The sequence below is a fragment of the Cataglyphis hispanica genome, chromosome 23 (genome assembly GCF_021464435.1).
Source record: "Cataglyphis hispanica isolate Lineage 1 chromosome 23, ULB_Chis1_1.0, whole genome shotgun sequence".
NCBI lineage: Eukaryota > Metazoa > Arthropoda > Insecta > Hymenoptera > Formicidae > Cataglyphis > Cataglyphis hispanica.
Genome location: NC_065976.1, coordinates 3071898 through 3085391, shown reverse-complemented (window position 1 = coordinate 3085391; position 13494 = coordinate 3071898). Strand labels below are relative to the sequence as shown.

The window sequence follows — 13494 nt, the reverse complement described above, 5'->3', positions numbered from 1 at the left end:
TACACGTGTATATGTATATATTATGCAAATATGTGTAAGTTCAAGTATGTTAATGCTCTCAGTATCAAATTATTTGCATTATTATTACAAATATTTGATTAAATTGAATATATAATTTATTTGATAGCACATTATCAATTTGTAAACTTATAATTGTATTTTAATTATAATCTAATATTATAATTATAATTGTATTTATAATATTTTTTAACGTTTAATTAATGTTTCGCGCTTATAAACAAATATCAAAGCTTCGTAGAGAATAATATGTAAAAATATTTTTAATTTTTTTTTTAACTTTAATAATAACTTATTATCGCTGTCCGTAATATATATTAAATGACATCGTGCGCAATTAATAAAACATTTATAAATTTATAATATTTTATTGAAATTTTAGTTCATAATTTAGTACGGATTTAGTACGGACACGCACCAACTGTTTTATCGTGGCAACAAAAAGTGAACCTGACCATGTAGTTCCACTAAGCTCTAAAATGGATTCAGTTGGCGCTATTGCAGAAAAAGCATCTGACAAAAAACGGCGGTGTGACCCTCTCAGGCTTCTCTCTGTAATAGACTTAATAGATATTTAATCAAAAATTTAAATTTCTAATTGAAATGCGCGATTAATAATATGCCGTTCTGATTAACTGATTATTGGAAAATTGGATGGATAGATTATAGTGGATGCTTGTATCTGAAGTGCAAACATGTATTCATTTAAAATTCTTTCGAAATTTATTTTGTAAGCTTGATACTAGATGGCAGCAGATTGATACTCAAACAGCATGAGATGAATAAGAGAACGGTTTTGGCGCGCGTTCAGGACACACATATTACTTGGTGCAAAATTTCGGGCAATCGTGAAGTTTTCGACTGCTTTTACGATCCAATGGTTGTGGAGAGAGATGCTATAACCTTTCGTTACTTTTGTGTAAACATTTCGTCGCTCTCGAATCGGATTAAAGAAAAATTTTTCATTGAATGAATGATTAAGAAGATGCAAAGGAGAGCACTCGCGGGAAAAGGGAAGGAATCGTAAAAGGTACAGTGTCTCTATTTGCAATAAAATATTTTATGAAGTATAGAAATCACGCACACATATACATTTTAACGCACAAACATGTTATTAAATATTAATTTTGCTAATTAAAATTCATAAACTTTGATAGAATGTTTTTGTTTTTTTTATAAATAAATAGTGCATATATTATATAGAAAAATATAATAAAAGTAAAGAAAAAGAAGTATATAATTCTTGTAAATTCTTGCAAATTTTTGTAAAATATTTGCCATAATTGCTAAATAGAAGATATTTGAAATTTTAATATTTTTTTTAATTTTTATTTCTGTAATTCTTATTAAATTACGCTATATATATATATATATATATATATATATATATACACAATATATTATATATTATATATTATATGATAAGTTATTGTTTTGATGATCTTATCGCATTTATATGATAAAAATATCTCGCTTCTTCGGTTGTTTCTCAAGAATATTATTTTACAATTTTCCGCAAGATTATTTTTTATATTTATATTTGCCATTTAATAAAATGTAATAATCGCAAACACAAATATTCCGTTGCGGTTTTTAACCGCTCACGGGGTATTTGTATACGCCGTCTACGTCGAGATACAGGAAATCAGCCCGACCCTGATTCGCTCGTCTGAAAACCTTGCTCTTTTACGCAATTTTAGCGTTTATTAAAGTTTGCTCGCAAATGAAACGAAACCCATATAACCTACCTAATTTAGCGAGTAGCATTTTCAAGTGGGAGCCACTTCAGGAAGAGAGTGAGTGAGAGAGAGAGAGAGAGAGAGGCCGGGTACTATTGACAGCGGTTATTGCCTAACTGCGTACCTCCACCTAATATGCCCGCTTGGGGATTCGACTCCAGGGCCGCCTCCGAACGAAAACTGCGAAACACATCCGCGAATCTTTAATTCCGTAATCCGCCGACTTTATAGCCACTTCTGCCGCGTAAATTTTTGATTGTGCCGAGAGAAATTAAATTATATATATATATATTTTTTTTTTATATTGTACTACTAAATACTTCTTCTTTACATATATATTTTTTCTTATTACATTAAATTTACTTTGTCAAAATTATCGTTGTGATTATCGATAAATCTTTTTACAAGAGATTGTACTTTATTAAGATCGTTTTTATTCTGTGGATTTGTCGATGTAGTATGTTTTTTCGTTGCTTAAAGTTTATAATCGTTTCATGAAAAATACGGGACGGGGGGAGGGCACACATCAAGTCCGTCTTTTTTATTTGTACTATACTATTATCTCCGCAAAATATTATTTAACGCGGCGAATCGTTGCGACTTGCGAGAGATCTCCTCCCTCGGCGCGATCGGGTTTATCCTTTTTTCATTGCCTCGATACCTCGATGTACGTATACGCTCGCGAACGGATGCGGGCAAATAACGGGTCCTGCCTGCATTTGAAACTCTATTAACTCTCCGAATATTAGCTCGTCGAGCGAGATTAACCTCATTGTGCCCCGTTGAAAATGATGACATCACTATTAAACTCCCGTCGGCTTACGGAAATTGATTAAACTATCAAATTAGCTCTACTAATATCAACACATCAACGCCGCGAGAGCCGGGCCTCTAGCTTCGAGGTTCAATCCTAAATGACATGAATTTGCCAGGTCCGTACGATCGTTCGACGTGTATTCATCGCGACTATATCCCCTAAGAGAGAATGTGCACACAGTCATGTGACTGCAAGTCGAAACGTAATATAGTGACTGTCAACCGCCGTGAGTTTTAATTTTCACCGGCGCGAGTTAGTCGATCCGCGCTAATTAATTCTGATCGTTTTCAGCTTCCTTTCTTATCTTTTCTCGGAATTTATAATGGGGATAATATTCTCTTAGAATAGTTTTAGAAAACTCAAAAATCACCGTTTGCCGTTTTATATTAAAAATTAAAATTCTTCACATCAATTTCCGGACAGATTAAATACATTAAAATTGTCCAGCAAATCCAAACAGCACAGAAAAGTCAAAAGATATTTTCAAGATGTTTAAAAGACAACGAGACGTCTTTAAGTTGTCTCTTAATCATTTTTAGGGATTTATGCTGTAAGAAAGTTAAAGTGTGATATGCGATAAAATAATAATATCATAACTGATTACACGTTTAAGAAAATTGACGTATCTGATATAATTTATCTGATTTAGCTGTATGAATTTAAATTCGACTCTTTAGAGATTTGATTAATTTTCACCGATAGACAGACGCACATTCGCATAATATCTGCGCTCATGTCGTAAAAATGCAAATAGTAACACCGTTTCCCCTTCTCATCCACCCTTTTCTACCCGGCGTTCAGGAACTACAGAGCGTTAGATGTACTGTCAAGGGAAGTGTGAACAATTTCGTGCATTGTCGAGACTATAATATGGATGGCTGGCAGGATAATTATTGGAGGCCGTTTGAATCTAACTGTTTCCTTCATTAGCAGTCTCAGTTCGCCCGTTTATCCCCTTGTCTCTCTCGGTCTTTCTACAATACTCTACACTCCCCTCGACCCTCGCTGTTCTCTCCTCTCCTCCGGTTTCTCTCGCTCTCTCTCTCTCTCTTTCTCTCTCTTTCTCTTTCTCCCTATCTGAATTTTGTGCAGAATTACCCGCCATTATCATAATTGCGCTATTACCGATAATATCTACGACTCCGCTTCGAAACTGTACCTCGATGCTCTTAATCCATTTTCTATTTGGACAGCGGGGGCTTACGGTGGACGAGAAGTCGCAAATTCCGTTGCGTAATTTCCGCCCCATTGAATCGCCCCCCTTCCTTCTTTCTCTCCCTCTCTCTCTCTCTCTCTCTCTCTCTCTCTCTCTTTCTTCGGTGCGAGATTATATATTTTGCAGCAACAGATTCTGAATAACGCAAAAAGCAGAACGTATGTCAAATTTCCCTGATGGCGGGAGCGAAAAGCTGTGACTATAATTATTTCTACTCCATGAGAGGCTTCTTCGTCGCTTCGTCGCGCTCGTGCTTTTCCTTTCCTTACATTTTCTTCCCGTAAAAGCATCATGCTATTTAACGCATGAATTTAATAATGCTTTTCATGTAAATATACGAATTAAGATCGTGATATTAAATACTGAAAAAAGATAAATAAGCTTTCTGAAATTATATTTAAGTGTAAATATAATATAAACGTAAAATGTGTAAAAAAAAATAATTTTATTATTTTTTTGAAATATTATTACACCTCGAGTTATAGCTACAAAATCGAAGACCAGGATTTCGAGTGTTTGACATTTCGACGCTTATTTTCCGCATCCGTCTTTAGGATTTTATCCGTTATTAGGCTAGGCGGCAGGTGGTATACTGAATATGACAGTTTTTAGAAGGGTAGAAGAATGGAGGGTTACCTCAATACCGCACATAAATTCCATATACATATTATTATGAGCGTTAGTTGGTATACTTTCACAATTATGGTCGGGATTTTGAAACACTTTCTAAATTTTATTTCTCTACTCCATTAAATATCGTGAATTAATGCTTTTATGTTATTCTATTATAATTAAATGTATTAACTATACAGTTTTCCCTTAAATAAAATAAAAATTAATGCAAGTTAATGATGAGATTAATAATAATAATGAGTTAATAATGAGCTACTATTAAATTCTATTGAAATTAAATCCTTTACCTGCTTTAATTCTAGAAAGACACGTCAGAAAAGTCATTTATTTTTTGACATATCTTGTGTTTATCTTAATAACTTTTATGTCCGTAATTATTTCAATTACATTGCTAGGTAATAAAAGCGAACCCTTAAGCAATCATCAAGCGCTGTCTGGCATGAACTCGCTTCGTTCAATACGGAACCGTTGGCGGATTTTTTTTAGCAGTTGACAAAACGAAAAAGAAAGGAGAAGAAAGACAGATATCGCGATGACAACTTATCTCGTTAAATCTCGTTCTTCGACAGGAGAAAAGTAACGTAGGGAGGGGAAGGGGGCAAGAAACATGCCCCGGTCAAGGCAGGAGGAGAGGGATGAGGGAGAAGGGGCGACTAAGGACGGCGGGTGGGGATGTGGCATAATTACGAATATTAATTGCGTTTCCAACGAGCTGCTGGAACCGGAGCTGCTGAGTGCAGATGTCAACCTATTATCATCCCCTGCCTTACAATGGGTGAGATCTCGCTTTCTCTCTGGCGTCGCTTTATCCCCCTTCCTACCATTCTCCATCCGCGCCGTCCTGCCTCCCCGCCCCCGCGTCGCCCCTTTCTCCTCCGTATTGCAAAGTTAACAATGTTACTCGCTCGTGAATAGCTGCGGAGTATCATTATCAACGTGTCATCAGCAGGGCGGGGTCCTTCTACTTTCATAAAGTAAGATACTGCAAAACCGATGCGAGCGGCATTCTCGCGAGATATTATGGCCGTTTCCTTTGCAAGGAAAAATCTACGATATGTGTATTCATTTTTTCATTATTTTGAAAGTGTGTTCTCTTAATCCTCTTTTATATAAAGTATCGTTGTTATGTTTATATCGTACGATTTGTGATTTTTAACACGTACTCTAATTAAGAAAATTATACCTTGGCGCTGCTATGGGAATAAATAATAACGTTTTGACCAACAATGAATTATTATTAATATGTATGTCCAGCTATCGTGTTAAAAAATTTAAACACAAGTTAGATATAGATTAAAATACACAGGAAAATTATTCTACATAGCAACGCCAAATTTTTTTGCATTAAATTTTATTACTTTTAACATAATAGATCGCGACATACAAGTATTTAGGAATTTACGATCTCTCTCACGATTTTTCTATTGGTTTCGCAAGATTATTAGAACGATTTTACATGAATTATATGTATATGTAACATATACATATACATATATTAATTAATTTATGCGGATTAATCGATGAGCAATCATATTTATTCTAATATTTTTGCGGATTAATAGAAAAATTATCGAGATACTCCGATATATTCCTAAGCATGAATCACGATTTATCAATACATTGGCCGTCGATTGACGAATCTGCACGGATTAGCTTACATATACATACATATATATTTATATATGTATATTGACTCTGCACAGGCTATATGTATACGATCCATTATGTTGTTGTTGTACGTGACTTTTGCGCACGACACTATCTCCTGATTGCATTTCGAAAGTAAGTGTTGGAACGGAAAAGTGTTCGAAGACGTGGACAAATGGGGCAGGGGGCGAGGATAAGGGGGCAGAGTCAGTCAGAAAAAGAGAGAGAAAGAGAATCGTTTAATAAAAGTATGAATATCGTCAATAGCTCGACGCTCGTTCCCGAATAATTTCCACTCTATCGGAAAATAATTATACTTTATCGGGCCGGATCTGTCTCTCCCTTCCTGTCTCTCCGCCTCTTTTTCCCCTCTCCCACAAGGCGGCGTCTCAAATCGCTCAATTATATTTCCTCCCCGTACCTCCGACCATTGTCTCCTGAATCGCACGCTGCGGCGTCACCCACCAGAGAAATCCCTTCGAGAGAACGATCATCTCCTCTCCTGGAAGCCGATCCTTTGCCTTCTGCTTCCTCTATCGGCTAGCTCAAATGCGTGTCTGCGGATTTTGCCTCTATTCTGTCCGATTAAGCCGCTAAAAGGTATATCGAACAATTTTGTAAAATTGTCTGTTCTGTTGTAAGCGGGTGGTTAGACATCCCGGTTTTCAAACACATGTCTTTTTTCAACGATTAAAGTTTTTGAACCTATACGTGATTATACGTTTTGAAATGATAAAAAATTATATTAATTTAATAAATATTTTTATTGATAAAATTTTTCATATTTTTACCGCAAAAATATGAAAAATTTTATCAATAAAAATCTTTATTAAATTAATATAATTTTTTATCATTTCAAAACGTATAAATTTTATTATGGCTGCATTGTGGCTTTCTTCGAAATTATAATACTATTGATAACAGCTTTAATTGATTAAAAAATTTCCGCTACTTTACATTTTTTTGATGCAACATACACACACACACATACATTGATTTTATAAAAGTGCCAAACCGAGCAATTTGCATATATCGTTCTCCAGACGGTTTTTGTAATCTAATAGGACTTACCGTGGCAATTTCGCATACCTCAAAGGACAATTAGCACGCGACAATAGAGAGAACGTCGGACGCGTTCGAGATAATTAACTAGGATGATTCGTTGTTACTCCACGCGACTAAAAGGAGACCGGACGAGTACAGAAAAAAGGGGAGTAGCATAGCACACGGGATGGATGATAGTCGTTGAGAGGGCTTGATCATTTCGGGGATTACGCCCTGAAAGAAGAGAGAGGGACCGTCTATCGTCCACCAAAAGAGCAGAAGGAAGAGGCAGTGACGGATTAAGATATTTAGAGACCCAAAAGTGCAAATTAATTTTAGGCTTTTCTACTAAAAAAAATGTTAAATAAATAAAACGTGAAATATTAATATTTTAATATTTTAAATATTAATATTTTTAATAATTAATTGAATTTCGAGAAATAAAGATTCAGACTTTTGTCGTACCTTAAGTAGGAGTTACGAGACCAGGTCCCTCCCCCATGATTTTGTTCGGTAATCCGCCACTGGACGAAGGGGCGAAGAGAGCGAGTCCTTGACGTGCGTAGGGGCAGAATCGCGGGATGGCACGCGTGAATGCGCCTTTATAAAGAACAGACAGTGAATTGATATAAGTGAGCGGTTATTTCGCGATCATTTGAAATTCCCCGTGAATGTTAAGGGAGGAAGGGAAGCGGGAAGGTGGCTTCGAAGAGAGACGAGGAGAACGTTGAAGAGACCGGCGGCGCGTTCCCAGAAATAGGGAGAGCGTTCAGCCACGTGCGAGATATACGCTATATCTGCGTAACAGATCAAAGGCGATCGGGACTTCCGAATGTTCCGTTAGTGTCTAATATTTCTGGTTGATCTACGACAATCTTCGACGATTTTAATTCTAAGACAAATAAAAAAGTCTTTTGGCTATACAGATTCCTCGTTGAATTTGTAATCGAGTTTCTCTCTACTAATTATAACATTTTAATCACATACGTCATCTCTTCTCTTATGATTTCTTAATTTTTTCAATGATAAATTTTATTTTGACGGTTAAGCTTTTAATCAATCTTATCTCGTTGAAACGAATTTTGTATCTAAAGATAAATAGATGAAAAAAATAAAAAAAAAGTTACTTCAATGTTTTGCGAAGTGACGACACACGGTAGTCTGATAAAGATTGGGTATCGCGAGGCGAGAAGAAGGCAGTGGAGATGGCATGGGATGAGGGACGGATCATTTCGAGGGACGAGCCAGCAGCGAAGAAATAAACCGGGCACAAACATAATAATTACTATCTCTTTATTTGGCTGTTTGTCGGGGTCGAGGTCTGCTCCGTTTTCTCTCTACTCCGAAGCGAAATGTGCGGCGCGCCGCTGTTGTGCAGAAGTTAATAAAATCCCCGCAGTCACGCCGGGGTGTGCAGTAACTCCCCCGACTCCCCCTTCCCTCCCCCGTCCCACCCCTTTGCAACCCTCTCCTGTCAACCCCGGATTGCTGTACAGAGAGGAGGCTTCAGTTTATTTAGCAGCGGCGTAGTCGTCATTCGTTGCGTCCCGATCTCTCTTCTCTTTGCCGATCCTTGTGTATCTATCCGCGTGTTTCCTTCGAATCCTTTGCACATGTGAATCTATATTTTATATTTTTGAAATACACAGAGACTCCGCGTATTATTATTATTTTATCCCGTTTAGTGCCTTTATCTTATACTGCGAGAGGTAATCGTCTCTCTTAAGTTTAATGCTATACTAATTAAAATGGATGAGCTGTAGAATAAAGGAAATAAGTAAAAGACGTGATATTTTTGAATAGATAAAAAAGAATGGAAGGGATACTTATTTGACTCTATATAACTTATTAAAATATTGGCTTTTCATCCGTTTATAATTAAGGTACTTGTTACACGTCCGTATGTGATAAATTGTATTTTACATTTTAACGTATTTCTCTTTAAAAATTATTTTTATACGAAGAAGCGCTGACAAATCGCTTCTGAGTGACATTATTTTCGTTCGCTTAGCCGAGTAGGCGTTAGCATCGGGGAAAGAAAAGGTGTCCCTTTGACGGCAATGATCTTGGCGCTAGGGTGATAACTCGTGGGCGTAATTGTTACATCATGGATCCGTGGAGGACGAATAAGCGGTACTCCACGAAAGGACGGATCGAAAGAGAGAAGAGGGGCTCGGGGGCGGAGGAAGGAAACGAGAAAGGTATGCAAGGCACCACCGGTGGCCCCTACAATAGACGGCATTAAATCTGCAAAAGAGGTGGCTCGCTGTGCTCGCGGCGCGGAAAGCAATGAGCTGGAGCCGGAATTCAGGCGCAAAGGAAGCAGATACAATTCACAATAGAGTCGGCGAACCGGCGCGGAGATCAAACGCCACCCCCAACGGGAATTACCGACGTCCATAACTGACGTGAAACGGCGAGTGTTAAAAGTTAGATCACTTCGTGCGTCTGTATTTGCGTTCAGCCTCTCGTCGCTCGACGGCGAAGCGCGTGCCGACGAGAGGCTACGATGTTCTGCGTTTACCTCGCCGGCGAAATAGATTTATAATATAAAAAGATATAATTTAGTTGTCGAGAATATAAAAGAATGTGAAAATTAGATTTATGAATAGATTATCGAGAAGTATATGATTAATATATTTTTTGTAATAGATATCTCATATATCATGTTCTTTTTCTCTCTATATTTTTTTTTAATTAAATAGATTTAAATTCTAACAATAGTTAATTATATAAAAACAGTTTGACAATCGAAACGGTTAGATAAATAGTTTAAATATATTTTTGAGGGTGAACGTGAGCGTAAATTATAAAATTTTAATAAATATTTTTTGTATTGTTTTAACCGAGTCGTCTAATACGTTCTCGGCATTATATAATCGATTGAGACACATGAGTCAAATGGCAAAATTAATCTCCGACGGTGTAACGCGATGAGATAATGCCTCAAATTGACGCGAGCTTCCTCTCAACAACATAAAGGGGAATGAATCTCAACGCTGATTCTCTAAGGGAGAACGGGATATCCAAGGACGTCGTTATTGGCCCCTGAGGCCATACCGCGTATTGTTGTCGCCGGATAAAACGAAGAATCACTGAATTTTATGAGATAAACGAGGCGAATGTAGTGTGCGAGTAACCCGTATAGTTTGAATTTTCACGGCCAAAGGGAATAAAGAGTCTTAAGATTATGCGCGTAAGCGGATGACACACAAACGAGATAGAAATGCTAATTATATATTTTTTTCTATATAACGTTGTACAATATATAATTATATAATGTGAGAGAAAATTTATATACAAAAAAGTATTTTTCTAAAATTATAAATTATATATGAAATATTATATAATTAATAACGCGATTGATAACGTGCCCGTTCTGATATATATTTTTGAAAATTACTACAGCAAATTGAAAATGATTGAAATAATACAGTGCAATTTTTTTAAAAAAATTCTTTTGAAAGTAATTTTGGCGATAACATAGATTTTTTTTTTTTAACATCGATTCCAGTGGATCGCCACTCTTTTTTTCGGTTTCTACGGGCATGGATCTTTTTCGGAGATGACAACGACGTAATTTAGTAGACACGAGAAGATCGCCACGCGACGACGACAAGGGGTAGCGAAGGGGTTTGCGCCGCTCTTTCGTGGTTGTATCAGGGGCGTCGCGTTATTGGCCCCCCAGGCTCAACCTGGCTTTGTCGACTGACACGCTTTGCGCCGGATAAACCGAACTCCAAGAGCTAACTTTTATACGATAAACGAAATAAAGAGTACTTCTCTTGCGAGTGTTAATATAAATTTTTATTACATTTATATATATATATATATATATATATATATATATATATATGTGTGTAAACATAATAAAAATTTTTTTAATAATTTTTTTTGCTGTTGAAAATTAACTTTGTGGTGATTTGTTTGCTGCTAATTTCGATGTTTTCTTTTTATCTTTTAATTTTTTTTTTTCTTATTTTTTCTTTATGTTTTTAAACAACAGCATTATTTATAATACTGATGATTTAAAAACGTCATTACATCCACAGTTCAATTTTTGAAAGCCGATAAGACGATGTTTCGAAAATTTTGAAACATAAACGGATATATATGTTTCCGAGACACACGGCGTTGAATGATTATAATAATTTTTGACAAGCTGAAAACGCGCTGTTTCTTTTTTACAAGCTTATCATTTTTTAAAATTTTTTTCTGCCAAAGGATATATTTTTCTTTTCGAGATATATTTTTCCTATCATATATTTTTCTGATTTTATTCGACATATCAGGAAGTAGCACTTTGAGAAATCTATTTTTTATCGTATCACAACAACCGAGTATCGATACCATATTTGCATGATAAAGCCGACTATGAGGCAAGAGGAGATGAGATCAAACATGCACGCTTTTATACATATGGCGACGAACATTTTGTACGATCAAATCAATGCAGAGATTCGACATCTCGTTTTATCGGGCAACTAAGTCGCATGAACTTAAATCGCATGTGTGTGAGCAATAAAACGAATTATATCGCTATATCTTTAAACAAAAATGTCAATATTCCAAAAGCGAATTGTGTGCCTCAACAATTTTTTTATATACTATATTTTTACTATTTCTTGATAATTAATTCTGCTAATAAGGCATGGATTAAAAATTCCTCGAAGACAAATAATTTATGATATATTTTATGATGCATGATTAAAAAAGTTAATAATTTGTAATTTGTGAATCTTAAGAAATGCAAAACTATTTTTTATAAATAATAATATTAAAATAAAATTTTGAAAATGATAATATCACATTCCTTTTTAATATTTAACACACAAAATCATTCATAATACATGTAATATCTCTTTTCTATAAGATATTTTAAAACTATTAGATCTTCTTTAATAATTTTTGTGATTGACTTTGAGATAATTTTTACTTAGCAAACATATCATCATTTATTAAGATTAATTTTAATATTTGATAATATTATCTTTCTATCTCAGTTTTAAATGAAAATTTTATCAAAACAACTCTAAGTTACTTATAAAAATTTAAGCTACTTATGAAACTAATAAAAAAATATAATATTATTGTTTTAAAGAATTTTCTTTAAATTACTGAACTATATACTTTTAAATTAATTTTAAAATTAATTTTAAAACTTGTATATATCTAGAAAAAGAGACCATTCATAAATTTGTCATACGACGAATCATATATTGCGAATGTCTAACGAATGCCTAACGATTAAACTCGAGAAATTAATGTTATTTTAATAATCCTAAGTCAATTATAGAATATGATTACGAATGAATTGTATAGAATTCTATTGTATAGATAATTGGATAGAGATAATAACTGTCAGTTAACGTCGGCTGTTAACGTCTTTTCGGATTAGTGGCTTAAAAAGGACGAGACTTTGTAGCCATTGAGTAAAATGGTTTTAAGATTAGAATATTGATTTAGGGTCTCTGCATATTCATAAGAGTGTTGTTTTAGAATTAAGAGGACAATCGTTAGTGCATTAACGAGGCCTTTTATTGTATGCAAAAATGCATCTAACATCCTGTTTGTCGCAAATTATTTTTTCTCGGAAAACAAAGTTCTTTAGGTATTCTTCTCACATATACGTGCAATCTGTTCGGCTCTGTATTATTGATACAATTTGACGTATCTTTAAAAATTTTTATTAACAATATCGTAAAATCTATTATCATTGTTTGATATTTTTTTTTAAACATTGAAAAAATATTCGGTATAATATAAAAATCGAGAAAGATTAAATTGAAAAATATATTAGCAATATTACAATTTTTTACATTTTCCAAAACTATAAATTTTATTTAATTAAATCATGTTCTAGTCATTTAATTAATAAGTAAATCACACAATACATGAAAAGAATAAAAGCACTATAATTATTTCTTTCTAATTTTTTTTTATAAAGAGTTTAATAGTAAAATTATTTTTTAATTATTGTACAATTTTGAATTAATAAATAAAGCAAAGTATGTCATACAAATTTCATCACACAAGTGGCAAATTTACATTTGCAACATCGAATAAAACTAAAATGCAAAATTTTTAAGAAAGTGCAATTATGCAATGACATAATTATTGTTGAATTACTCGTAATTATCGAAATTCTCATCTCTAAAGAGAAAGAAATATAAAGAGAAATACGTAAAAAGAAGTGACAGATTGAAGGGAAAGGGTGGAAACTAAGAAAAGACAAGGAATAGAAAGAATATGATATGGAGAACGCAAGGGACGAAGAAAGAAGAGATGGAAGGAATGAAGAAGATGCACATAGGTCGATGGATCGAATGTAGAGGAACAGGAAACAGTCGGAAGAGTGAAAAGAGACGGTAAGAGGGCGG

At 34.6% G+C, this 13494-nt stretch overlaps 1 protein-coding gene across 2 annotated transcripts in view; it reads left to right on the top strand.

Annotated features, from left to right (window-relative positions):
• Positions 1 to 8957: 8957 nt before the first annotated feature.
• LOC126857862 (aristaless-related homeobox protein-like) overlaps positions 8958 to 13494 on the top strand; it is a 29114-nt gene continuing 24577 nt past the window's right edge. The window contains exon 1 of one of the 2 annotated variants that reach the window (XM_050607703.1): positions 8958 to 9315. In XM_050607703.1, coding sequence (XP_050463660.1) covers positions 9222 to 9315 — 94 coding nt within the window. In that variant the 5' untranslated portion in view covers positions 8958 to 9221. The remainder of the gene's footprint in view (positions 9316 to 13494) is intronic. The other variant, XM_050607702.1, reaches the window with a different exon arrangement.